Source organism: Notechis scutatus, chromosome 15, assembly GCF_049901735.1.
Source record: "Notechis scutatus isolate UNSWTSFEM ecotype Mainland chromosome 15, rNotScu1.2, whole genome shotgun sequence".
Lineage (NCBI taxonomy): Eukaryota > Metazoa > Chordata > Lepidosauria > Squamata > Elapidae > Notechis > Notechis scutatus.
Window position 1 is genome coordinate 7,949,832 of NC_142023.1, and position 25,067 is coordinate 7,974,898.

Here is a 25,067-nt window from a genome sequence, read left to right on the forward strand (position 1 = left end):
GTGGACATTCCAATGGCCTGGGTTCAAATCCAGAGAGGAAATTGATCCATGGGGACTTAGCCGCATCCTAATGCTATAGCAGATCATGTTGCTGGCTAATAACCCTTGGATTTCTGTAGTTCAAAACACGTGAAAATAAATATTTGAGAGCACTACACGCTCCAAAGAAATGGTTGGGTGTTGAGGATTACCTGTGTGGTATCTCTGTTAGAGCATTTAATCAGTGGAACCACTTGCCTCCAGAAGTTGTGAATGCTCCAACAGTGGAAGTTTTTTAAAAAGATGTTGGATAACCATTTGTCTGAAGTGGTGTAGGGTTTCCTGCCTAGGCAGGGGGTTGGACTGGAAGACCTCCACGGTCCCTTCCAACTCTGTTACTCAATTCTGACCATCTACCCAGCTTCTCCTGAAACATCTCCAGCAGAAAAGATGTTCAACCTTAAGCGAGTTTTGATTCAAGTCAGAACTCAATCACGGTTACAACTTTGAAAGAGTAGTAGCTCCTGTATATCTCCTCTCTTGAGTTTCTCCTCTTCCCCCCCTCAATTCTTCTCCTTTAATGACTGGGAGTAGGAGCGTCTTGAGTAGCTCCTCCCTATGAGCCACTTCTGGAAACCCTTGATCAGAATATGTAAGACAAGGGAGTTGGAAGGGATCTTCTACTCCAACTCCCTACTGAAGCAGGATATCCTATCCCATTCCGGACAAACGGTCGTCCAACCTCTTCTTCAAAACCACAACTTCTGAAAGCACCCAGTTCCTTTCATCCAAGATAGCGCTACTTTGACCCACCTTGGGATAAGAGGGAGAGGAGGGGTGAAAATCACTCAGGCTTTGCAAGGTGGTGTCGTTCTAGTTTGAAGGCTAGATCGAAAGCTTAGGAACCAGGGAGAGAACCAAACAATAGATATCAAATGGCGGGACGACTATCTAAACAGGAATTCCTTCCTGCCATTGTGAGATAAAAAAAATAGCGGGGCTTCGTTCTAGTCTCCTCTGCCAAGTGACTCTTCCTTCCTGGATTCTTTGAAAACAAGGGGGGGAAAAAACCCAGAGACCGTTGGAAAATGAGGGATCCTGGTTTATAGCATCTAGTTGACAGCTGATCTTGAAGAGCCCAACAGGATTGAATCTTGTTAATTATTAGATGGGGGGAAGAGACTCAAGGAATTTCAGAAAACATCAGTATAGGAGAATTGAAGAAAAAAAAACATCCAGGAAAACGGAACGGTCTACATTTTCCATATTGTTGTGAAAATACACCAGCATGGATAGAACATAGAATAATAGGGTTGGAAAGGAGACCTTGGAGGTCATCTAGTCCAGGGGTTGCCAACCTTTTGGACCTCAGGGACCACCAAACTCATAATTTTAAACCCTTTTTTTGGGAAAAATCCCCCAAAAAGTCTGCAGGAAAATTCCCCAACCTATTTTCCTACCGATCGATCATTCTTTATTTGGGATTGCAGGATCCAGCTCCGTTTTCAGGGGGAGAGACAGAGAGAGAGAGAGAGAGACTTTTGGCTTCATGCAAGGAAAGCAGCAGAAGTCTTTCTTTCTCTCCCTCAAATTCTGCCAGAAATGAGTCTTTGCCAGTGCAGCCTCTTGGAGCAGGAGGCCTTGCAGGGTCCCAAAGACTCATTTCTGGCGGAGTTTGGGGGAGAGAAAGAAAGACTTCTGCTGCTTCCCTTGTGTGCAGCCAAAAGCAGAAGAAGAAAAAAGCGGAAAGCAGCAGCCCGGTGGCCAGGCCAGGCGCGTGGGGCAAGAATTGGGCATGGCTAGTCTAGAGAAAAGAACAACTAGGGGTGACATGATAGCAGGATTCCAGTAGTTGAGGGGCTGTCCCCAAAGAAGAGGGAGTCAAGCTATTCTCCAAAGCACCTTCAGAAGGCAGGACAAGAAGCAATGGATGGAAACTAATCAAGGAGAGAAGCAACCTGGAATTAAAACTTCCTAAAACTTCCTAACAGTGAGGACAATTAACCAGTGGAAGAGCTTGCCACCAGAAGTTCAGTGCTTCATCACTGGAGGTTTTTAAGAAAAGACCGGACAGCCATTTGTCTGAAAATTGTATAGGGTCTCCTGCTTGAGCAGGGGGTTGGACTAGAAGACCTCCAAGGTCCCTTCCAGCCCCATTCTGATTGATTGACCTCCTGCTGAAATAAAACCCGGCAGGATGACAGAGGACATCCGATGATGGATGTTTTTCTCCCGCTAGGAATTTCCCCACCATCTCTCTCTCCCTCTCTCTCTCTCTCTCTCTCTCTCCCTCCCCCTCCCCTCTCTCTCTCTCTCCCTCTCTCTCTCTCTCTCTCTCTCTCTCTCTCTCTCTCTTCTCTCTCTCTCTCTCTTTCTCTCTCTCTCTCTCTCTCTCTCTCTCTCTCTCTCTCTCTCTCTCTCTCTCTCTCTCTCTCTCTCTCTCTCTCTCTCTCTCTTCTCTCTCTCTCTCTCTCTCTCTCTCCCTCTCTCTCTCTCTCTCTCTCTCTCTCTCTCTCTCTCTCTCTCTCTCTCATTACATGCTTGACTGTTTTTGGTCTCAATAAAACCAGGACTCTTAGGAGTTAAGTATGTGCAGTGGGCGGTCCAGGCGTTCCTGATGTCACGCCAAAGAATGAAGGAAGGCCTTTGTTGGCAATTCAAGCTTTGCAAATCAAGCGTCTGCCTCCCCTCCCTGGACGGACAGATTGGGGAAATTTAGGAGCCTTTGCTCCAAGTAACTTCTCTCTCTCTCTCTTTCTCTCTCTCTCTCCCTCCCTCCATTTCCCCTCCTCCTCTTTTTCTTTTTTTTTTTCTTTCCCTTTTGAAAAAGCCAACTTCTCTCTTTTCTTTTCTGCCGGAGTTGCTTAAGGAAGCCTTTAAGAATGCAAAGCGAAGGAGAAGCAGCTTCTAACTTTTGGGGAGAGACGCGATGGAAAGTGTCAGAGATGGAATGGCCGGCGTTGAACTAACGGTTTTCAGAAGGCTGGATTTATAGTGGAATTTATTTTATTTTTCGTACAGAAAGCAGAGAAGGGTTGTTTTTTTGTTTTGTTTTTTTGGCCTGGAAGTTGAGAGAGAAGAGGAGACGAAAATCAGGGGAGGGGGCATCCGTGGAGAGCATCGGGCTGGAGGTGTTCCTCTAACCAATGAAAATGTTGGAGATTTGCCTGAAATTAGTCGGTTGTAAGTCAAAAAAGGGACTCTCTTCATCTTCCAGTTGTTATTTGGAAGGTAAGTCCAGGGCTGCCGTGGTTGAAAAGTAGATTTTGTGGTTTTGTTCCCCTCTCAGTTCTGCTGTGGGCCTGTAATTGGTCTCCTTGTCTGAGCAGAAGTCCTTGTAGAAAGTGGACTCGGTTGTGCATTTGGAGAAGAATGGCTCCTTTTGGGAGTGGGATGAATTAGGAACTTTCAAAGTCCTTCCTTCCTTCCTTCCTTCCTTCCTTCCTTCCTTCCTTCCTTCCTTCCTTCCTTCCTTCCTTCCTTCCTTCCTTCCTTCCTTCCTTCCTTCCTTCCTTCCTTCCTTCCTTCCTTCCTTCCTTTTGTCAACTATAAAACATATAATTGGAGTAACTGCCAGAACCCTGACACCTTCCTTCCTTCCTTCCTTCCTTCCTTCCTTCCTTCCTTCCTTCCTTCCCTTCCTTCCTCCCTCCCCTTCCTCCCTCCCCTTCTTCCTTCCTTCCTTCCTTCCTTCCTTCCTTCCTTCCTTCCTTCCTTCCTTCCTTCCTTCCTTCCTTCCTTCCTTCCCTTCCTTCCCTTCCTTCCTCCCTCCCTTCCTCCCTCCCTTCCTTCCTTCCTTCCTTCCTTCCTTCCTTCCTTCCTTCCTTCCTTCCTTCCTTCCTTCCTTCCTTCCTTCCTTCCTTCCTTCCTTCCTTCCTTCCTTTTGTCAACTATAAAACATATAATTGGAGTAACTGCCAGAACCCTGACACCTTCCTTCCTTCCCTTCCTTCCTTCCTTCCTTCCTTCCCTTCCTTCCTTCCTTCCCTTCCTCCCTCCTTCCCCTTCCTTCCTTCCTTCCTTCCTTCCTTCCTTCCTTCCTTCCTTCCTTCCTTCCTTCCTTCCTTCCTTCCTTCCTTCCTTCCTTTTCCAGGAGAATATAAGGCAATGGAATAAGCAGTGGATCTTGGCTGCCTCAGTTTCCCTTTGGCCAACCTCATGACATGCTTCTCCATCTCTTCCTCTTCCCCTCCCCCTCTCGTCCTCCTCCTCCTCCTCTTCTCCCTCTTCCAGCATGGGAAAAAGATACTGCCAAACAGGTGATTTTTATTAACTTCTAGCCCACAAAAAAAGTTGTGCTTCTTTTCTATCTTCCATGTATGGTTGAGGAACATTAAAGAAGGTTGGTGAGAAAGAAAAAAAAAACAACTTAAAGCAGCAGGCCTTTTGGGTATCAAATACCCCAGTTCCATTTGGGTGGATTTAAAAAAAAAAAAAAAAGACAAAATTACTTTGACTTTCCAAGAAGAATTTTTAAACACATCTCAGGAAGAAGAAAACAAAGGCTTTGATTTAAGCCAATCTAAGGAAGGGCCAAAAAAAAGTCTGTTTCTGGGGAGGAGAGGGAGGGGGGCATGCGTTTGTGAGAATGATTGCTTTGAGCTTCATCTATTTTCCTTCCAAATTTAATATTCCCTTCGGATTCCCCTCATTGCAAATTCTTTGGGAGTTTGGGTTTAGAGGAATGAATTTACAATCCATGTTAAGAGTGTGGAAAACATGGGCTGGGCCTCCTTCAACCAGGGGGGTGGAGGGTTAAATCGTATCAATTATGGCATTTCTGGGGAATGTTGGCCATTAAGATGTTTGCTGCAGCTCATCGGCATACTTTCCGCTTGGATTTGGTGAAGTCCCTTCGGCGCATCGTTGCACTGCCGCGTATCTTATTTTCCGAATGGAGGAGAAATCTCTCCTTCCTCTGCCCGCCCCAACTTTCCCGTGGTATTGTACTTAATAACTTTTGTTTTTCCAGGATTTCAATGGTGGATTAGTCAGGAGTCCTGGATGCCACTCAATTGCAAACATTAGGCGGGCCAAGAATTCTTCTTTTTTTTGCTCCCCCTCCCTCTCCGCCTGTCAGTTTTGAAAGCAGAAACAAGAGCACGTGATTTTTCTCCAGCCAGTCAGCCCTGTGGGTTGCTTGAGCATCAAAAGATGCCCCCCTCCCCATACAAAATCCTCCCCGAAACCCAAAAGTTTGAAATAGTGGATTCAATTGAGCCCTTCCTCTTGTTTATAAATGATGCTGAATCAAAAACAAGTATTTTTCTTGATTATTAAGTCAAAGCAAAAACAAGTTACTGATAGGAGAGGGTGTTTGTGGCTCAGGGTTGAACTGTGGGGTCCTTGGTGCTCTTTGAGATGTTTCACGACCCACCTAGGTAGCATCATCAGTGTTAGAAGGGAGTGGGGTGTATGCGGAGGAGGAGGAGGAGGACTGTAAGGTCCTCAGTGGTCTCTTGAGCTTGGTGGCTTACTTGCAGATGTTTCACGACCCAACTGCACTGGACCAACAACCACAGACAAGAGAATTTTAATACAGCCTCCAGTCCCCAAAGGTTCCCGGTTGGGACCTAATTAAGAAACGATGCGTTAGGTGAAAAGCTAGGAGAATATTGGTAAAGTAGCAACCTTCCAATATTTGAGGGGCTGTCAATATAAAAGAGGGGGGCAAACTATTCTCCAAAGCCCCTGAAGGCAGGACAAGAAGTAACAAATGGAAACCAATCAAGGAGAGATCCAAACCTACAATGAAGTAGACATTTCATGACAGTGAGAATTAATCCGTGGAACTGCTTGCCACCAGAACTTGTGGGAGAGCTCCATCCCTGGAGACTTTTAAGAAAAGAATGGACAGTCACTTGTTCTGGAATGGTGTAAGGTCTCTTGCTTGAGTAGGGGGTTGGAGTATAGTTTTGTCAAAAACCAGAAAGTGTCCATTTTCGGCAGAACCGTTGTACAAAAACAGTCACATGACCATGTTGCTGAGCCTCTTATGTTTGGTCAGGTGACTGGGGTTGGTTTCGGAAGCCAGGAATGATGGTCTGGAGGACACAGAGAGGAAATTCTGGTGTTTATGCGGGGCCAGGAGCTGGGTTTCCATCCTCATAAAACGGCAGGAAATTCGGACTTCCAGTTGAGAGAGGTTGTTGCGGTTAGGGATTGGCAAAAAGGGGGTTGAGCGGATGAAGGAGGATCACACTTCCTGTTTTGGATTTGGGGTTTGATACACTTGGAGGTGTTGAACTCCTTTCAACAGGCTTGTTGAAGCTTGCAATCTGTACGCATTTTCTGAAGAAACTAAGTGCACCTGATTTTCTGACTTCTGAAGGCTGCTAGGACCTCATTTGTGATTCCATTTAGATACAAGAAGGCTTCCAACGATCTGCAGTCTTTAGATTGGTGTTATCTCTCCATCTCCTGATAGTTTGAAGACCCTCAAACATCTTTTTCACTGTCGTGCATTAGCACGACATTCAGTCTCTACACTTTTGCTGATATCTGTCCTTTTGCCATACTTGTGTCCAGTTCTGGCTACCATGATATAAAAAAAGATTTTGAGACCCTAGAAAAAGTGCAGAGAAGAGATGCAAAGATGATTAGGGGTCTGGAGCTAAGACATACGTACGATTGAGGGAACTAGGTATGTCTAGTCTAAAGAAGAGAAGGACTAGGGGTGACATGATATTTGAGGGACTGTCCCAAAGAAGAAGGGGTTACATTCTATTCTCCACAGCACCTGAAGGTAGGACAAGAAGCCATGGATGGAAACTCATCAAGGAGAGGAGTGTTGGACCCAAAGACCTCCAAGTTTCCCTCAGACTCTCTTATTCTGTATTCTATATCTCAACACAGTCAACAAAAGGAAATCTCCCCATGTGTCCAAAGTTCATCCTTCTGTTGAAAGTCTCTCATTTTTTACACTTAGGAATTAGAAATCGGCCAACTTGTCATTGAAGATCGTGTTTCCATGTCCTGAGTGGGTGGAGATCACATTAAACCATTTTCTACTTGTCCCTCTTTAGGCATCTGAAGGGCGTGATCCTATCTCCACCCATGCTCCATTTCCAGGCCTTCCTTCATCCCAAATGCCCTGCCCTTCTTTGACCCTTTCTCGACTCCTCTCCATCTTTCTCAAAAGATGAAGCTCAGAGCAAGGGCCAAATTTGTGGACCTGGCCAGTGTTTGTGGAGAATAAAAAGAGCAATTACCACAGGAAGATGGCGGTCGTTTTCTTCTTCCTTGGTTTCCAGCCTTGGAAGGTTTTTTAATCATCTCTAAAGTATCGTATAGGGAGGATTCAATCTCGCTCTTGGAAGGATTTGGCTCCGATTGGAGGCTTTTTCCAGGCTCCCATGTAAAATAATATCTATCTAAATCGATTCTGGGCCCCAAGCAGGTGGCAACATCTGGCTGACTTTGGCTTATGTTGAAAAGTTAAAACAAGGCAACAAGGCTAGTACTTGGATGGGAAGAAGGAGGAGGAGGAGGAGGAGGAGGAGGAGGAGGAGATGTTGACCATGGGACTACTGCAGTGGTTGTAAGTGTGAGGACCGTTCTTAAGTTGCTTTTTTTCAGTGCTGTTGTAACTTTGAACAGATGTTCAAGGAATGCTTGTAAGTCGAGGAGATTCTGCAAATCAAATAAGCTTTGCATTTCATAATTGCTTGTCTGTTTTCTATTCTTGCCTTTACTTCAAGGGCATAATGTCATGCATAGGGTTCCCACCTCCACTTTGGCCCCAGAAAGTAGTTCAACTCCATTACCAGTACTGTCCTCCCTCCCTCCCTCCCACATCCTTCCTTCCTTGACTTCACCAATCTTTCTCCCTTGACTTCAGCGTCCCTCCCTCCCTCTAAGCAATTCTGGTAGTTGTGTCCTCATGAAACTGGCTGTGCATGTGTGCTAAATTGGAGAAAGCTGTCGGACACAGCCACCCCAGAGACCTGCAGTCTTTTCAGAAAACTTAAAAGCCCCAAAGTCTGAGATCATCAGCAACCCACTCCTGGTTTCTGTAATCTCACCTTTCAAGGGCTCACATGAGGCTCCTGGAGCTTCTCACAACCGCCATGTTCTTACCAAGAAACTCCAGTTCTCCAGGCAGAGTAAAGGAAGGGCTGAGACGAGACAACTTGGTGAGAGGGAGGCTGTGTCTTTTTCTCTCTCCCTTTTTTTCTTTTTAAATTAAAATCCATCACTTTCAGATCTCTTCCAAGGACACTGAAACACCCCTCCACCCCCACCTTGTCTCATATTTCTACGAAATCTCTATGATTAGAATATGGAGGTGCTTATTCTAATTTATTTATTTTTTTTAATTTAAATCAAGTGGTCACTCAACAATTGGCTGTAATTCAAGAACTACCTGTGATCTTCCTAGTCCTTTAAATTTTTTCCAGATCTGCCACCTGCCAGATTGTATTTCTCCACCACACTCGGCAATCACACAAACACACACATCAAACAACCTGCTAAGTTATCCCTGAAACTTCCTTGCTCTTTTTGTTTATTTCATGGCGGGCTTCCTAAAACCCCGACTCCCAGCGACAAATTTTCTTCCAACGGCTTTTAAGTTTAATGTCTTGGGTGAGCCAATTTTTTTCTTTTTTAAAAAAAAGAAAGAAAAGAAAGACTCTGGCTCAGCTCCCAAGATACCAATCCAGGGCACTTAACCAGGCTCTCCTTTCTTGTGGTTTCTACCAATCTTGGTTTGTATCCTCTTTTCCACTCGATGCCACCTGGTAAATATTATCTCAAGTGGCCGGAAGAAAGAAAGATTTTTTGGCAGCTCAGCCTGGCCGGTTTGCAAAGCTCTCCCCTCTCGTTTGCATTGTGCGCAGCTCCCACCCATGCAGGAAAAAATGTCCCAGCAGCCTCTACTAAACCCTGAAAAGGGAACCAGGTAGAAGTCTCCAAAAGAAAAGAGAAAACAAACTTGCTTTTTTTTGGGGGGGGGACGACATAATAAAAAGGTGGTTTTGAAGGAGAAATTATGCCTGTGAAGTTGAAATCCTCATTTAAAGATCAAGGGGAAGGAAAGGAAAAGAGAAAGAAAGAAGTGAAAGAAGAAAAAATAAATAAAGAGAAAGAAAAGATGAAAGGAAGGCGGGAAAGGAAAGGAGAAGAAAGAGAAGAAGAAGAAAGAAACTAATAAGAAAGAAAGAAAAAGAAAGGAAGGAGGGAAAGAAAAAGAAAGAAAGAAAGAAAGAAAGAAAGAAAGAAAGAAAGAAAGAAAGAAAGAAAGAAAGAAAGAAAGAGAAAGAAAGAAGAAAGAAAAAGAAAGAAAGAAAGAAAGGGGATGAGAAAGAAAGAGAGAGAAAGGAAAAGGAGAGATGAGACAGAAAAAGAAAAAGAAAGAAAGGAAGGAAGGGAAAGAAAAAGAAAGGAAGAAAGAAAGAAAGGGGACGAGAAAGAAAGAGAGAGAGAAAGGAAAAGGAAAGATGAGAAAGAAAAAGAAAGGAAGGAAGGAAGGGAAAGAAAAGGAAAGACAAGCAAAGTCAATGCAAAAGCCAGATTCACTTAATGACTTTATTACTACCTTGACAGCAGTGAGTCATTTAACAACGGTGGCAAAAAGGTCATAAAGTAGGGCAAAGCTCACTTCACAGCTGTCTGCCTTAGCAACAGAAATGTTGGGCTCCATTGTGTACCGTAAGTTGAGAACTACCTGTCATGGGAATCTGCATAAATTGGGGCTTTGGGACCCTCGAGGAATGCTGCTGGAATCTCTTCTGGTTCCTCCATATTAACATTGAAGAGTTTTTTTTGGGGGGGGAACAGATCAAAAAGCTCTTATTCTGCAAACAGTTTGGAAACGATTTGCACTTCCCAGTGGTGATTCCCTGTTTGTAAACATGGATCTTGCAAGTTGAACAAATGATTAAGTTCCTGCCTTAGAATCCGAGCAGGCATGAAAGAGTTTCCCCTTTCATTAATTTATGTTTTTAAAAACATTTTCCTCACCTGTTCGGCTCCTTTGACAAGACTTGAAGTGGCTGGTTGTGGATTTAAAAAAAAAAGGGGGGGAGAGAAACACTCAGCACACCAAATAGTGAAATACAAGCTATTGGGGAGGGGGCTTTGAATGGCTTTGATCTGTAGAGAAGAGAGAGAGAGAAATGAGACAGAAGGAGAGAGAGAAAAACAGAAGGAGAGAGAAAAGGAGAGAGAGAGAGAAACAGTGAGAGAGGAGAGAGAAAGAGGAGAAATAAACAATGAGATAGAAGGAGAGAGAGAAGAAGGAGAGATAAAGAGGAGAAATAAACAATGAGAGAAGAGAGAAAGAAAAGAAAGAAAAAAATGAGAGAAGGAGAGAAAAAATGAGAAAGAGGAGAAAGAAACAATGAAAGAGAAGGAGAGAGAAAGAGAGAAAAACAATGAGAGAGAAGAAGAGAAAGAAACAATGAAAGAGAAGGAGAGAGAGAAAGGAGAAAGAAACAATGAGAGAGAAGGAGAGAGAGAGAAAAGGAGAGATAAAGGGAAAGAAATTGAGAGGAGAGAGAAAGAAAAGAAAGAAAAACAATGGGAGAGAAGGAGAAAGAGAGGAGAAAGAAACAATGAAAGAGAAGGAGAGAGGGAGAAAGAAACAATGAGAGAGAAGGAGAGAGAGAGAAAAGGAGAGATAAAGAGGAGAAAGAAACTGAGAGGAGAGAGAAAGAAAAGAAAGAAAAACAATGAGAGAGAAGGAAAGAAAGAGGAGAAGGAAACAATGAAAGAGAAGGAGAGAGAAAGGAGAAAGAAACAATGAGAGAGAAGGAGAGAGAGAGAGAAAAGGAGAGATAAAGAGAAAGAAACTGAGAGGAGAGAGAAAGAAAAGAAAGAAAAACAATGAGAGAGAAGGAAAGAAAGAGGAGAAAGAAACAAGGAGAGAGAAGGAGAGAGAGAAAGGAGAGAGAAAGAATATGTGAGAGAAGAACTGTTAGGTACAAAAAGCCAAACATTCCCTTTTTTCCAGTTAAGTATTCATACAGATCCTCTGCAATTCAGACTTTTCAATGCTGGGTTGCATTCAGGCTGCATGGAATCCTATTCTCCAATAATCCCTCTTTGTTCAGGGGAATCCCATTCAATCCCCTCGAATTGAATTCAAGAGAATTCACGTGAATATACCCTAGGGTTGTGGCATTGTGCAGGCCTCACAATGGACCGATTCACTTCGCCATTGCAAGACCTTTTCCTTCCTTCGCTTTTTCTTCCGTTGTGCTTTTCTGATAATTTTTTTCTTTCTTTTTAATAATAAATAAATAAAAAAAACGTGGGTAGGCTCAGCCGACGGGAGAACAGAAGAGCAAGAGCTCAAATCCTCGGGCGAGAACATGATCTCACTTCTCCTCCTTTCTTTCTTCTTCAACTTTTCTTCCTACTAGAAGCGCTTCAACGGCCCGTCGCCTCCGAATTCGAGCCCCAAAGTCTCAGCGAAGCTGCCCGCTGGAATTCCAAAGAAAACCTCCTTTCTGGTCCGGGAGAAAATGATCCCAATCTTTTTGTGGCCTTGTACGATTTCGTCGCCAGCGGAGACAACACTCTCAGCATCACTAAAGGTAAGTAAGTCCTCGACACGGGGATAAGCCCAAACGGGAAGGAAGAGAAGAGGGTGGCATTTCGGGGAAGGAATTTACTTTTGGCAAGAATGAATTTATCTGATGTCAAGTTCGGGTTTCCCTTTTCCTTTTTTTAGCTCACCTGGAAATTTGAAGAGCATTTCACGTTCAGAAAATGCTCTTAAAATTTCATGTTAAGAAAAGCACCGGCAGCCTCTCTTAAAATCGTGCACAAATTGTCACCCGGAGGGTTTTTGACCTCCGGCTGAACCTGCAAAAGTTCAGAGGAAAAAACAAAATTGGGACCCCCGGGGTTTTAAAAGGCCCCTGTTTTATCCGGCTACTTGTTGTTTGCTGGTACAATAATACAATAATCACCTTAGAATAGTGGCTGCTCCTCTGGATTTTGCTGGAGGCAAATCCTTCCCAGATCACAAATAACTGGTTTTGGTTTTGCATTAAGGGAGGGAGAGGAGTTGTTTGAGTGAAAAGAAAAAGGGAAAAAATTGGCTCCTGTGGCATCAGTTAAGGGTTGATCTTTTTTAATTATTAAAAAAAGGGGTTGCTGTTTTATTTTACCACTGTATATCAACCAAGAGCCAGCCCTTCTAGCACTGATGATATTCCCTAGTTGGGTACTAAAATGTCTGCACAGAAAAGAAGATTTAGAGAGCATAAAGGAAGCCACAGTCTCCTCCTTCATTCGGCAAACCCCATTCCCTTGTAACACTGATGATGTTACCTAGTTGGCTAATGAGACATCTACAAGAAAATAATCAAGTTTAGAGAGCACAACGGATCTCACAGTCCTCCACTCTGCAAACCTCCCTCCCCGCCAGCACTGATGAGGTTCCCTAGTTGGGTAATGAAATGTCTGTAAGGAAACCACAGACCCCAAAGTCCTCCTCCTCCTCTTCCTCCTCCACAAACCAGCACTGATTAGGTTATCTAGTTGGGCCATGAAAGGCCTGGGAGTTCAGAGACCACCAAGGACCCCACAGTTCAACCCTGAACTGGACACATTCCCTTCTTTCGCTCTTTCACCGTGTTTTAATTGCTTCTTGTGAACCGCCCTCTCCAAGTAGCCTCCCGACAATTCCCAGAGTTGTTGTGATCGTGGTTGTTGTTTGTGTTTTTCTCCCCAAAAGGGGAAAAACTTCGCGTCTTGGGTTACAACCACAACGGAGAATGGTGCGAAGCCCAGACGAAGAATGGGCAAGGCTGGGTGCCCAGCAACTACATCACCCCCGTCAACAGCTTGGAAAAGCACTCGTGGTACCACGGCCCGGTGTCCCGCAACGCAGCGGAATACCTGCTCAGCAGTGGGATCAATGGCAGCTTTTTGGTACGGGAAAGTGAAAGCAGCCCTGGTCAAAGATCCATTTCCTTGAGATACGAGGGGAGAGTCTACCACTACCGGATCAACACCGCCTCAGACGGGAAGGTGAGTTGGGGTGAAGCTGTCCAGTCAAAAACCAGCACACCACAAGGGGCCAGTTTTATGTACTTGGGTGCTTTTCAGATGGAGGCTTCTTCCCATTTTCATTTTTATGGTGTCAGATCAACGCAAACTCTTTCCAGGTAGCCCTTGGCTTACGACCGCAATGGGGCCCAACATTTCTGTCGCCAAGCAAGACAGAGTTGGAAGGGACCCTGTAGGTCATCTAGTCCAACCCCTCCCCGCCCAAGCAGGAGAACCTACCCCATTTCCGACAGATGGCAGTCCAGTCTCTTCTTGAAAGCTTCCAGGGATGAAGCTCCCACAACTTCCGAAGGCAACTTTTGTTCCATGGGTTGATTGGTCTCAATGTCAGAAGAGGGGGCGGGCCTGGGTCATCCTTTGAATGCCCAGCCGGACTGTGCCCTTCCCCAGTTTCCTCCACAGCCACCGGAGCCACACTCCCACTCCCTGTCAGCTATTCGACCTCCCCCTCAGAATCAGACCCCCAACAAGGGCATGATATTGGGTGAGCTTGCTAAAAGGAGCACCCGATGCTTCCTTCTTCCACTAGAGGCCAGTCCATCCTTCCTCAGTGGAAATGCCTGGAGAGGCTTTTTACTGAACAGATTAATGGTTCTTTCCTTACCCCGAAGTTGTTTTAATCAGAATTATTCAAGAAGAGATAAGAGCGAAGGGATTTTCATTCGCACCAAACGTCCACCGGCGCCTTTTGTCAGAACACTTTTATCAGCTGGAGGTTTTTAATAAAAACAACATCCAGGAAACGGTGCGGAATTAGATTCTCGTTGGACCCATTATCCACGCCGCCGTCGTATGAGACAATATGAAGTTGTTTGATAAAATAGGTCTCGTATCCCGGCTGGGATTTGCCAGGAGAAATCAGGTAGAGCCAGGCAGCTCTTCGCTTGTGAAGAACCTTCCCTTATCACGGCGTTCATTAATTTAATCAGACAAGTTAATAACAGCCAGAGTTGAAAATATAGCCGTTTTTGGAGGCTGGGGAATCGGGGCGGAAGCCGCTCGCGAAAGTGTCAGGAGGGCACGGAAAAGAGAGGAGAAATTGCAAACGAGGTTAAATATATGTCATTTGTTTTTTCAATCGCTCCTATCGAAAAGCTATCAAGGAAGAAGCCGTACGTAGAGACAGTCCTTAACTCCTGCAGTTGGAACTGGAACTTCCGTTGCTAAGGGATCCAGTCGTTAAGTGACTCATTATGTGACCGTGCTTGATTTTATAATCCTTTTTCTTTTCCTTTTTTTTTTTTGGCTGTGGATGTTAAGCGGATCACATAGTTGTTAAAACGAATGTGGCTTTGCCTATCGACTTTGCTTATCGGAAGTTAAAGACCCAGAGATTTGGCAACCTTCCTAATTACACGCTGGTTGCCAAGCGCCCGGATTTTGGTCACGTGACCACAGGGGACGCTGCAACGGTCATAAGTGTGAGGACCAGTCACAGGTCCCCTTTGTCAGTGGCATGAACGGTCCCTAAACGGACAGTTGTAAGTCAAGGAACATCGGTGGTTTCCCTAAGAATTGTAACTATGTACCTTCTAAGGAGTCTTTCAGGAAGTGCGGCTTGATGACGGCGGGATTTAAATTTCTTCCTTTTTGCTTTTTCTTTCTTCTTTTTGGTATTCCTTATCTCTCAGGGTGATTTTTTTCATGACAGGGAACCTATTGCTAGAAGCCTACGGATGAATAATTCGTGTTTGGCCAGCTGCATTTTCTGGTGACTGATAATCATTTAGACTGCCTTGAATTAATCATATATAATGGAGCAGCCATTCCCTCTGGTTGCTAAAAGGGCCTGTATTCATATATAACTGGAAACCGGCCTACAGCTGCCGGAAGGGAGGGAGGAAGGAAGTGGAAGGAAGGAAAGGAAAGGAGGAAGGGAGAGGGGGAAGAAGGAAGGTAGAAAGAAGGTGGGAGGGAGGGAGGAAGAGAAAGGGAGGGAGGGAGGAAGTAGAAGGAAGGAAATATAAGGAAGAAAAGGGAGGAAAGAAAGAAAGAGGTAGAAAGAAAGTGGAAGGAGGAAGGAAAGAAGAGAAAGGGAGGGAGGAAAGAAGGAAGGTAGAAAGAAGGTGGGAGGGAAGGAGGAAGGAAGGAGGTTAAAAGTCAAGGACTACCTTGGACTATAAACTAGAGTCAGGGTGAAGATTACGGAAGAAGGGAAACAAGAAAGTTAAAATTCAAGGTGTGTAGTATATTGTCGCTTTATCAGTATTTGAAAGAGCCTGCAGGATTATTTTTTGGGGGAAAAACCTCTATCGAAAGCTACCCATCCAACATCTTGTAATCTTTTGTAAAAGTTGACATGAGCCACAGGGGAAAAGAAGGCAGAACGTGGCTTTTTAAATCAAAGATAGGCCTTTCCTAAGAAGAATTAAAAAAACCAAAAACCCATAACGTGTTTTACGGGGAATAACATGTCATATAAAAGGAAAGAGTATGAATGACAGTGATTCTAGCTGCCATTGTTAGATTAAAACTTGCAGGTCGTAAAATGGGACAAAAGAATTCACTCAACCATCTCGGTTAGCGACAGAAATTTCTGGCTCAATTGTGGTCGTAGGTCAAGGGCTACTTATATTCACCGGCCAACCTCCCCACCATCATCATCGTAGATGAGGAACCTCCGAAGACGGTTGGGATCACCTCTCTCTCTCTTTGCTTCTCTCCAGCTTTACGTCTCGTCAGAAAGCCGCTTCAACACATTGGCCGAGCTGGTCCACCACCACTCAACCGTGGCCGATGGGCTCATCATCACTCTCCACTACCCCGCCCCGAAGAGGAACAAGCCCACCATTTACGGGGTCTCTCCCAACTACGACAAGTGGGAGATCAAACGGACGGACATCACAATGAAGCACAAACTGGGCGGCGGACAATATGGGGAGGTGTACGAAGGCGTCTGGAAGAAGTACAACCTCACCGTGGCGGTGAAGACCCTCAAGGTAAGCATGGCAAATCTTAATTTTAAATCTTCGATTGCATTCGGTTTACCGCCACGGTTTAAGACCAGATTTTTTAGGAGACTTAGTTTTGGGAAGAGGGAAATTCGTGCCCCCCCACCCAAAAAAAGTTCCTTTTTGTGGTTGTTTTTGAAAGGTGGGGAAATACCGCCATCTAGTGTTAATAATCGGGAATCTTGGCTAATACGAGAAAAAGGGGCCAATTCAACTCTGGAGATTTTTGCTCCTAAGGGACACGAAAAGGGTCACACCATCGCTTTTGGTGACAAGTCAGTGGGGAAGCCAGATTCACTTAACAACAGTGTTGCTAACTTAACAACTGCAATGGTTCACTTAACCACGGTGGCATGGAAGCTCGTAAAATCGGGCAACGCATCCCTTAACCATCGTCTTGCCTAGCAACAGAAATGTTGGCCTCCATTGTGGTCATAAGCTGAGGACTACCTGTAGGATAGTGTTCTGACCCAAATCCTTTTCCAATAAAAACAAACACGAACCAAAGGGAACAGAAACCTTTTAATGATTCTTACGAATCCCCGGTTAAAAGGCTGCTAATTAACTAATTAACTTTAATAAGCACGAGCCTTGCCAAAACTGTACGAGACTGCCAAGAATCACAGATAAGAAATATTTTACAACACAAGAGTCTTCGAATACCAACCCGTCCGCCCACCCCCTTACCTGCACTGCGCCTCACAGCTGATTTTCGGCCGGTTTGAGGCCTTTTTCGGCCTCTCAAAGGCTTGAGGAAGGCTTCTGCAGGCCGAAAACTAGCCCCGTTTCGTCACTTCTGGTATTTTCGAAAAAATGGGAAGTGACGAAACGGGGTAGTTTTCGGCCTACAGAAGCCTGCAGAAGCCTTCCTCAAGCCTTTGGGAGGGCGAAAAAGGCCTCAAACTGGCCAAAAATCAACCATGAGGCGCGCGCATGTGCACTGAGGTAAGTTTGCCTGCAGCTCGCGGCTCGGCCTCCAATGATGGCGCACGGCTTCCCCAGCAAGGGTTGCTCTCCCAGCTGCACTAAGCCGCTTCTGCTGCAGTTCCTACTGGACTCTGGGTAGCGATTAATTATTTTTCAGCCGCAGACTATTTATTATCCTGTTTTCGGAGTTGCCTGGAGCCACAGAGACGCTGGTTTGACAAAGTAGTTTCTGCAGAGAGATAAACGAGGGCCGGCGCTGCCCCCATTCAATAACTCCTCGCAACATTGAGCTCCGGCGATGCCCTTAAATAAGACTTCAATTAGCATGGGGTGTTTGCCCAAACACACACACACACACACACACACAAGCACACACCAACACAAACACAGAAGGAGGTGCGTGGGGGGAAGATGTGTTGGAAGAGCCCTTCTAAAGCCCTCTCGGTTTTCTTAAGCTTTGCCCTCGACTTACAGATAACAGATAATCAGAGTTGGAAGGGACCTTATAGGTCATCTAGTCCAACCCCCCCGCCCAAGTGACCATAACGGAGGTCCAAATTTCCATCGCTAAGCAAGGCAGTTGTTAAAGAGAGTTGTGCCCCTTTTAAACGACTTTTGTTTTTTGCTGCGGTGGGTGGGCGTAGCGCCGCAGTTATTAGTGAATCAGAGGCTCGTTGAATGAACCCAGTTCCCTTCTTTCTGGCATTTGGGACCAATGCTGATTTGGTTGGCTGCCTCAATTTCCCCGTTGTAGATCTGGCCCATATTTTGGATTTCCCCTCCTTGGCTTTTCTTTCTCTATTCTTCTTCTGGTCTCTGTCTTTTTGGGGGGTGGTGGTGGTGTTGGTGTTAGCTGATCTCGGTTAAGTTTCATGCTGCTTGTGGCTTGGTTCACATGCTGAGTGAAGCCAAAAGGGTTAGGGTTAAGGTTTGGCTCGGCGTGCTTTTATAAACCATAATTGATGGCTTAAGCTTTATGTGGGAGCCAAGCCACACTAGATTTTCAGCAGATCTTGGTAAAATAAATGGTGTAGTGTAAACCCAGACCTACATCTGTATTTGTGCATCTCAACTCAGTACTGGCTAAGGTGGGCCAAGGAATTCTGGGAAACGAAGTCCCCACCTCTGAACTTTGATAAGAAGGAGTCTAACTGGTCCTCGGCACCACAGCTATTGATGGCCAAATGCTTGTTTGTCTACCTTCTGTGACGTTGCCAATCGGCACAATCAATACACCACCATTAGCTCCACATGAAAGTCAGAAATAACGTTGGGAGACACCTTAGAGATCTTCTAGTTCACCCCCCTGCTCAAGCAGGAGATTCTGTACTATTTCTGACAAATGGTTATCCAATCTCTTCTTAAAAGCCTCCAGTCCTTCCTTCCTTCCTTCCTTTCTCCTTCCCTCCATCCCTCCCTCTCATTCTTCTCCTTCCTTCGTCCCTCCCTCCCAATCTTCTTCCTCCCTTCCTCCCTCCTGCCCAGTCTTCCTTCCTTCCTTCCTTCTTTCTTTCCTTTCTCCTTCCCTCCATCCCTCCCTCTCATTCTTCTCCTTCCTTCGTCCCTCCCTCCCAGTCTTCTTCCCTCCCTCCCTCCCTCCTGCCCAGTCTTCCTTCCTTCCTTCCTTCCTTCCTTCCTTCCTTCCTTCCTTCCTTCCTTCCTTCCTTCCTTCCTTCCTTCCTTCCTTCCTTCCTTCCCCATTCCTTCTTTTATCCTTCCTCCCTTTTTCCTTTCTCATTTTCCTTCTTTCTTCTCTTTTTTCCCTTTTCACATTTCCCTTCTTCCTTCCTTTTTCTCTTTCACATTGCCCTTCCTTTCTTCTTCCTTTTTCTTCCTTTCTCCTCTTCCTTTTCTTCCCCCCTTTCTAATTTCCCTTTTTTACTTTGGTCATGTCTCCTCCTCCTCTTTCCCCCTCCCTCCTTCCCTCCCTCCTTCCTTTCTTCTTCCCTCCCTCCCTCCCTCCCTCCCTCCCACCTTCCCTTCCCTCCGAAGCAAATTCTGAGTCCAGTTGCATTATGGAATTTGTTACCATGCTCTAGAGTGGTGACCATCCCCAGGAATGGCCCTCATGGAGAGTTAGATAGGTTCTTTTGCAGCGGGGAGAAGCATTAACAAAGATTCTACAGTCCTTCCAGGATCAGATTGTGAATTGCTGGGTGATTTGACCGAAAGTGGAGTGCTGCAGTTAAATTTTGCATGCAACGTTCTCGAAACTCATTGGTAAACTAATAAGGGTGCTATTTAGCCTGGAATAAATAGCCTGTGGGTCTGATTGTCTTATATTTTTTGAATCAATAGTCTTTTTAAGACTCTGTGAGCTACCCTCCTTCAATATTCCTCTTTTCCCATTGTACGTTATATCAATGCAGTTTTTTGTCCGCCGGAGTAAATGGAAACGTGCAGAAAAACCCAAGATAGTACAAAAAAAATGCTTGGGGTGGGTGGATAATGGTGGATTTTATTTTCACAGATTACTTTTTATCCCCCCCCCTCCCCAATTAATTTTTAATTTCACAGATTTTATTTCACAGATCTCTTGTTTGTTTTGTCGGGAAGTACCATTTTACTGGGTCATTTTGTATTTTAACCCTACTTCAGATTGGGCGTGGGGTAGCGACCGCATGTAAATGAATTTCATGTCTCTTCCCCCCCCCACCAAAAAAATATAATACTGCATCCAGTTTTGGTCACCATGATATAAAAAAAGACGTTGAGACTTTGGAAAGAGTCCAGAGGAGAGCAACCAAGAGGATTAGGTGCTCCAACACTGGCGGTTTTTAAGAAGAGGCTGGAAAGCCATTTGTGTAAAATGGAATAAGGCCCCTCTGACTTGAGCGGGGGGGAGGGGTTGGACTAGAAGACCTCCAAGGTCCCTTCAAACTCTGTCATTCTGTCTCTAACCTCCAGCCATGCTACTTGGAGCTGAGGTGTGTTGGAGCTCAAGCCGTCTTTGAGACGACTATATACACCCTGCTTCTCTTCTGAGAGTAAAGAAATAGGGGCGCTTCTTGGATAGTCAGCGGAAAAGCAGCGACTTCCCCGTACTGTTCGTTTCTACTCCTGCGTTGCCAAGTTAGAAGTGCTGTGGAAGTAGAAATGCCATTCTCAATTATCCTACTATCTGACTGTGGATTTAATCACTGTCATGGAGTTATCTACCCTTCCATGCATACATAAACACCCAGGGCTATGGTTGGTCTCCTTTTTACAAGCTGGGATGCTTCAAGCAGATTCACAAACATCCATCTGTTATTCTTTGTATAGAACATCTGTCAACCACACACACACACACACACAAAGAGAAAGAGAGAGAGAGAGAGAGGAGAGGAGAGAGAGAGATGTACACACCAACATGCTTGGTCACCACAGGCTAACATGAATTATGAAAGGCAAGCAAACAGTTGGGGTGGCTTTTACTACAGCTGGCTCAGAAACCAAGCCTTCTAGTAGCACTGATGATGTTACCTAGTTTGGTAATGAAAGGTTTGCAAGAAAACCACCAAGCTCAGAGAGCACCAAGGACCTCACAGTTCAGTTTTCAATCCTGCCCAAGTAAATATGCAGAAAAGGAGGGGGGGAAAAACAGGGCAGAGGCAAAATTGATGGCATTTGTGGGTTTCTTTAGAAATAGCATTGATTTTACAGGTGTTTCTTGCTTGGCTGCGTTTCTGCATTTCCTGTGTGTGGCCTTTGGGCCAACGTAAAAAAAAAAAAGAATCTTGATAATGACATTTTTGAGAAAAAAAGGAAATAAGGAAGAAAAAAAAAAGGATTTCCACCAAAGTGAATTGAGTGGATGTTGGGGAAGGCGGAGGGATGGGTTATTTCCACCCCAGCAATCCTTTTGCAAGTTCATCCCATGTTCTTTCAAGTTTGGAGAGAGAAAAAAAACAGCTGTTGTGAGCCAAGATTCCATCGTATGATCTGCCTTTCTTCTCATCCTTGATGATCCCAGGGTCAGGAATCCCATTAGGATTGGAGATGAGCGATGGGGAGAAGCGAACGGTGTAGTAGGGCAACTTTAAAAAGGGAGAATTTTCAAGTTTGCTTTGGTTTGTTGCAAAGAAGATCAGAAGGCATTTAATTATTATTTTCCCTCCCCTTCTTCATCTCTTCCCCTCCCCTTTCTCTTCCCTTCCCCTCCCCTTTCTCTTCCCTTCCCCCTCCCTTCCCTTGTCCCAAAGGTGCTTTTTCAAGAAGCAACTGGACTTTCTGGAAAAGTAACACCAGTTGCCTCTTGAGAAAGCACCTTGGGAAAACGATGACCTGGATGACTGAGAATCTCCATAGACAACTCTTGGTTACTTTCCTTCCCCTTCCCTCTGTTCCCCTCACTTTTCTCTTCCCTCCCCCTCCCTCTCCTTCCCTTTCCCTTCCTCATCCATCCAAGGAAGAGAGGGAGGGAGAGAGAGGAAGGGAGGGAGGAAAGAAGGGATGAAGGAAGGAAGGAAGTTCTAATGATTGTGCTGAAAATAGCTTTCTTCTGCCCAGCAAGCAACTTTTGGGTCTGATTCCTTCACCACACCATAAAAAAAGATGTTGAGGCTCTAGAAAGAGTGCAGAGAAGAGCAACCAGGATGATGAGGGGACAGGAGGCTAAACCATATGATGAACGGTTGTAGGAACTGGGCCTGGCTAGTCTAGGGAAGAGAAGGACCAGGGGAGACAGGAGAGCAGTCTTCCAATATTTGAAGGGCTGCCCCAGAGAAGAGGAGGGGGCCAAGCTATTTTCTAAAGCAGGGATCCCAAACGCCGCGGCCCGGTTCCGGTGTCAGCTGGCGCCGGCCGTTCCGGCGTCAGCTGGGCGCCGCCATCTTTTGACGAAAATCACTTCCGGTTACGTCACGGAAGAATAAGCGTTCTGGTGAGCTTTTCGGGTAGAAATGGCTTTCTACCCGGAAAAGCTCACCAGCGCTGCGCCGCCATCTTTGACGAAAAATTGCTTTTTTAAAAAGATGGCGGCGCCAGCAACCAGCGCCCGGTAAGGCTTGATGCCCGTACGTCCGCGGACCGGCGGTTGGGGACCCCTGTTCTAAAGCACCCAAAGGCCAGACAAGGAATAATGCATGGAAACTGAACAAGGAGAGATTTAACCTGGAAATAAGTAGAAACTTTCTGACAGTGAGAACAATCAACCAATGGAACAGAAGTTGCCCTCAGAAGTTGTGGGAGCATCATCACTTGAGACTTTCAAGAAGAGATTGGACTGCCATTTGTCAGAAATGGTGTAGGGTCTCCCGCTTGGGCGGGGAGTTGGACTAGATGTCCTACAAGGTCCCTTCCAACTCTGATTATCTGTTATCTGTTATCCTTCTCCCGCCCCCTCCCTTCTGTTCTTGCCACAGGAGGACACGATGGAGGTAGAAGAATTCTTGAAAGAGGCGGCCGTCATGAAAGAAGTCAAGCATCCAAATTTGGTGCAGTTGCTGGGTAAGTGACAGAAGTGCTGAGCACGGCCACGTATATACCGGAGATCTGGGGATGCGGAAGAGCCAAGGAGCTGCTCACCGCACCATAAGCTTCACGGGTCTTTGTCAGGGGCTGGCAATTAATTCCTAAAAAAAGGGAGGGGGGGAAACCCCCCCCCCCCCGGGCTTTTAATTAATCCCTCTGAGGCAGCGTTTGTCTACGGGAGGGCCCCCAGCTTCGACGTCCACCTGGGAAGGGCCTCCTCGTGCCCGACATTGGGCTTTCGAATGGGCGGCCGAAGACGGGAGGGCCAGCCCTTGGAGGTTCTGCCTGGGCTTACCGTCGTCCGCCTTGCTTGGCAGGGGTCTGCACGAGGGAGCCCCCCTTCTACATCATCACGGAGTTCATGACCTACGGGAATCTGCTGGATTTCTTGCGGGATTGCAACCGGCAAGAGGTGAATGCGGTGGTCCTCCTCTACATGGCCACGCAGATTTCCTCGGCCATGGAATACCTGGAGAAGAAGAATTTCATCCACCGGTAGGTAGAGCAGAGAATGCCAGCGCTGTTCCCAGACTTCCTTCCTTTCTTCCTTTCTTTCCTTCCTTTCTTTCTTTCCTTCCTTTCTTTCTTTCCTTCCTTTCCTTCCTTCCTTCCTTCCTTTCCTTCCTTTCCTTCTTTTCTTCCTTCCTTCCTTCCTTCCTTCCTTCCTTCCCTTCCTTCCTTTCCTTCTTTTCTTCCTTCCTTCCTTTCCTTCTTTTCTTCCTTCCTTCCTTTCCTTCCTTCCTTCATTCCCTTCCTTGCTTCCTTCCTTCCTTCCTTCCTTTCTTTCCTTCCTTTCCTTCTTTCCTTCCTTCCTTCTTCCTTCTTCCTTCCTTCTTCCTTCCTTCCTTTCCTTCTTTTCTTCCTTCCTTCCTTTCCTTCCTTCCTTCATTCCTTCCTTTCTTCCTTCCTTTCTTTCCTTCCTTTCCTTCCTTCCTTTCTTTCCTTCCTTCCTTTCCTTCCTTCCTTCCTTCCCTTCCCTTCCTTTCCTTCCTTCCTTCCTTCCTTCCTTCCTTCCTTCCTTCCTTCCTTCCTTCCTTCCTTCCTTCTTTTCTTCCTTCCTTCCTTCCTTCCTTCCTTCCTTTCCTTCCTTCCTTCCTTTCCTTGCTTCCTCCCATCCTTCCTTCTTTCCTTCTGTCCTTCCTTTCTTTGCTTCTTTCCGTCCTTCCTTTCCTTCTTTCTTTCTTGTTTTCCTTCCTTCCTTCCTTCCTTCCTTCCTTCCTTCCTTCCTTCCTTTCCTTCCTTTCCTGTCCTTTCCTTTCCTTTCCTTTCCTTTCCTTTCCTTTCCTTTCCTTTCCTTTCCTTTCCTTTCCTTTCCTTTCTTTGCTTCCTCCCGTCCTTCCTTTCCTTCTTTCTTTCTTGTTTTCCTTCCTTCTTTCCTTCCTTCTTTTTCTCTTCTCTTCCTTCCTTCCCCCTTTTTTCTCCCCTCCCCCCTCTCTCTCTTCCCCTCTCCTTTCAGAAGATGGTGGGAGCAGATCTCGCCTCCAACAACAGAGGGCTCCAGGGGCCACAGCAGAAAAGGCCCTTCTGCTCAACCCAGCCAGCCAAAATTCCTTAACAGCCAGGGGTCTGCAGGAAGCCCCTTCCTGTGGAACAAGTGGGATCGGCTAAACTCATTGAGGGGTGTGTGTGTGTGTGTGTGTGAGAGACACCTCCTGAAATACCTTAATTGATGGCTGCCCCCTCCTTTGTGACACAAGACGGCCCCCCTATTTCCATTCCCCCACTCCCTTGTGCAACCTCTTTGCGTATCTGCACACAACCTCCTACCCTCCTTCCAGAGGCAACCTCTGCGTGTCCTGTAAGGGGTTTGTAACCCCGAAAAGACACACACACCCCTCCCTGTTTCATTTGTTCACCCCTCTCTGCCTTGCACAGCGGAGGTGAGCCGCTCTTGCGGATGCCTTTGTGCTTTTTGTAATAAGGCTGGCAATGAGACCATCTTCCTCCTTCTTCCCAGATCTTTGTGCGAGGAAGCTTGCAAGGGGGCCTCCAGGAATGGCCCCCAATTGCCTGTAATGGCCCTCCCCCTCCTATTAGAACACCTTCTTCCTGATGAACTTCTCCCTTTTCATCTCTCTTTCTCCCCCCTCTCTTTCTCTCATTCTTTCTTTCTCTTTCTCTCTCTCCCCCTCTTTCTCTTTCTCTCACCTCTCTCTCTCTCTCTCTCTTTCTCACCCTCTCTCTTTCTCTTTCTCTCTCTCTCTCTTCTCTCTCCCCTTCTCTCTCTCTCTCTCTCTCTTTCTCTCTCTCTATCTTTCTCTCTCTTCTTTCTCTCTCTCTCCCCCTCTCTTTCTCTTTCTCTCTCTCTTTCTCTCTTCTTTCTCTCTCTCTCTCTCGTCCTCTCTCTTTCTCTCTCTCTCTCTCTCTTTCTCTCTCTCTCTCTTTTCTCTCTCTCTCTCTTTCTTCTTTCTCTCTCTCCCCCTCTCTCTTTCTCTTTCTCTTCTCTCTCTTCTTTCTCTCTCCCCCTCTCTCTCTTTCTTTCTCTCTCTCCCTCTCTCTTTCTCTTTCTCTCTCTCTCTCCCCCTCCCTCCCTCTCTCTCTCTCTCTCTCTTTTATTCTTCCTTGGGTGCCTCTCCCTCTTCCCAAAGCTCCTTTGTGGCTATCCTTCGCTCACCTTGTCATCCGCTGGGGTTTTTTTTGTGTTTTTTTCCACGATCCTTTATTGTCTGGGCTTTTTTCTCTCTCTCTCCACTCTCTATTAACCATCTTTGCTGCAAGAAGGCGAAGGCTGTA

General features: G+C 45.8%; 1 protein-coding gene across 1 annotated transcript in view; it reads left to right on the forward strand.

Annotated features, from left to right (window-relative positions):
* The window catches only part of ABL1 (ABL proto-oncogene 1, non-receptor tyrosine kinase), a 63,561-nt gene that overhangs the window by 28,696 nt on the left and 9,798 nt on the right, over window positions 1-25,067 (forward strand). Inside the window, 5 exon segments of the mRNA XM_087944363.1 lie at window positions 11,346-11,519; window positions 12,668-12,963; window positions 15,669-15,941; window positions 22,226-22,310; window positions 22,652-22,829. Of these exon segments, the coding sequence (XP_087800489.1) occupies window positions 11,346-11,519; window positions 12,668-12,963; window positions 15,669-15,941; window positions 22,226-22,310; window positions 22,652-22,829 (1,006 nt within the window).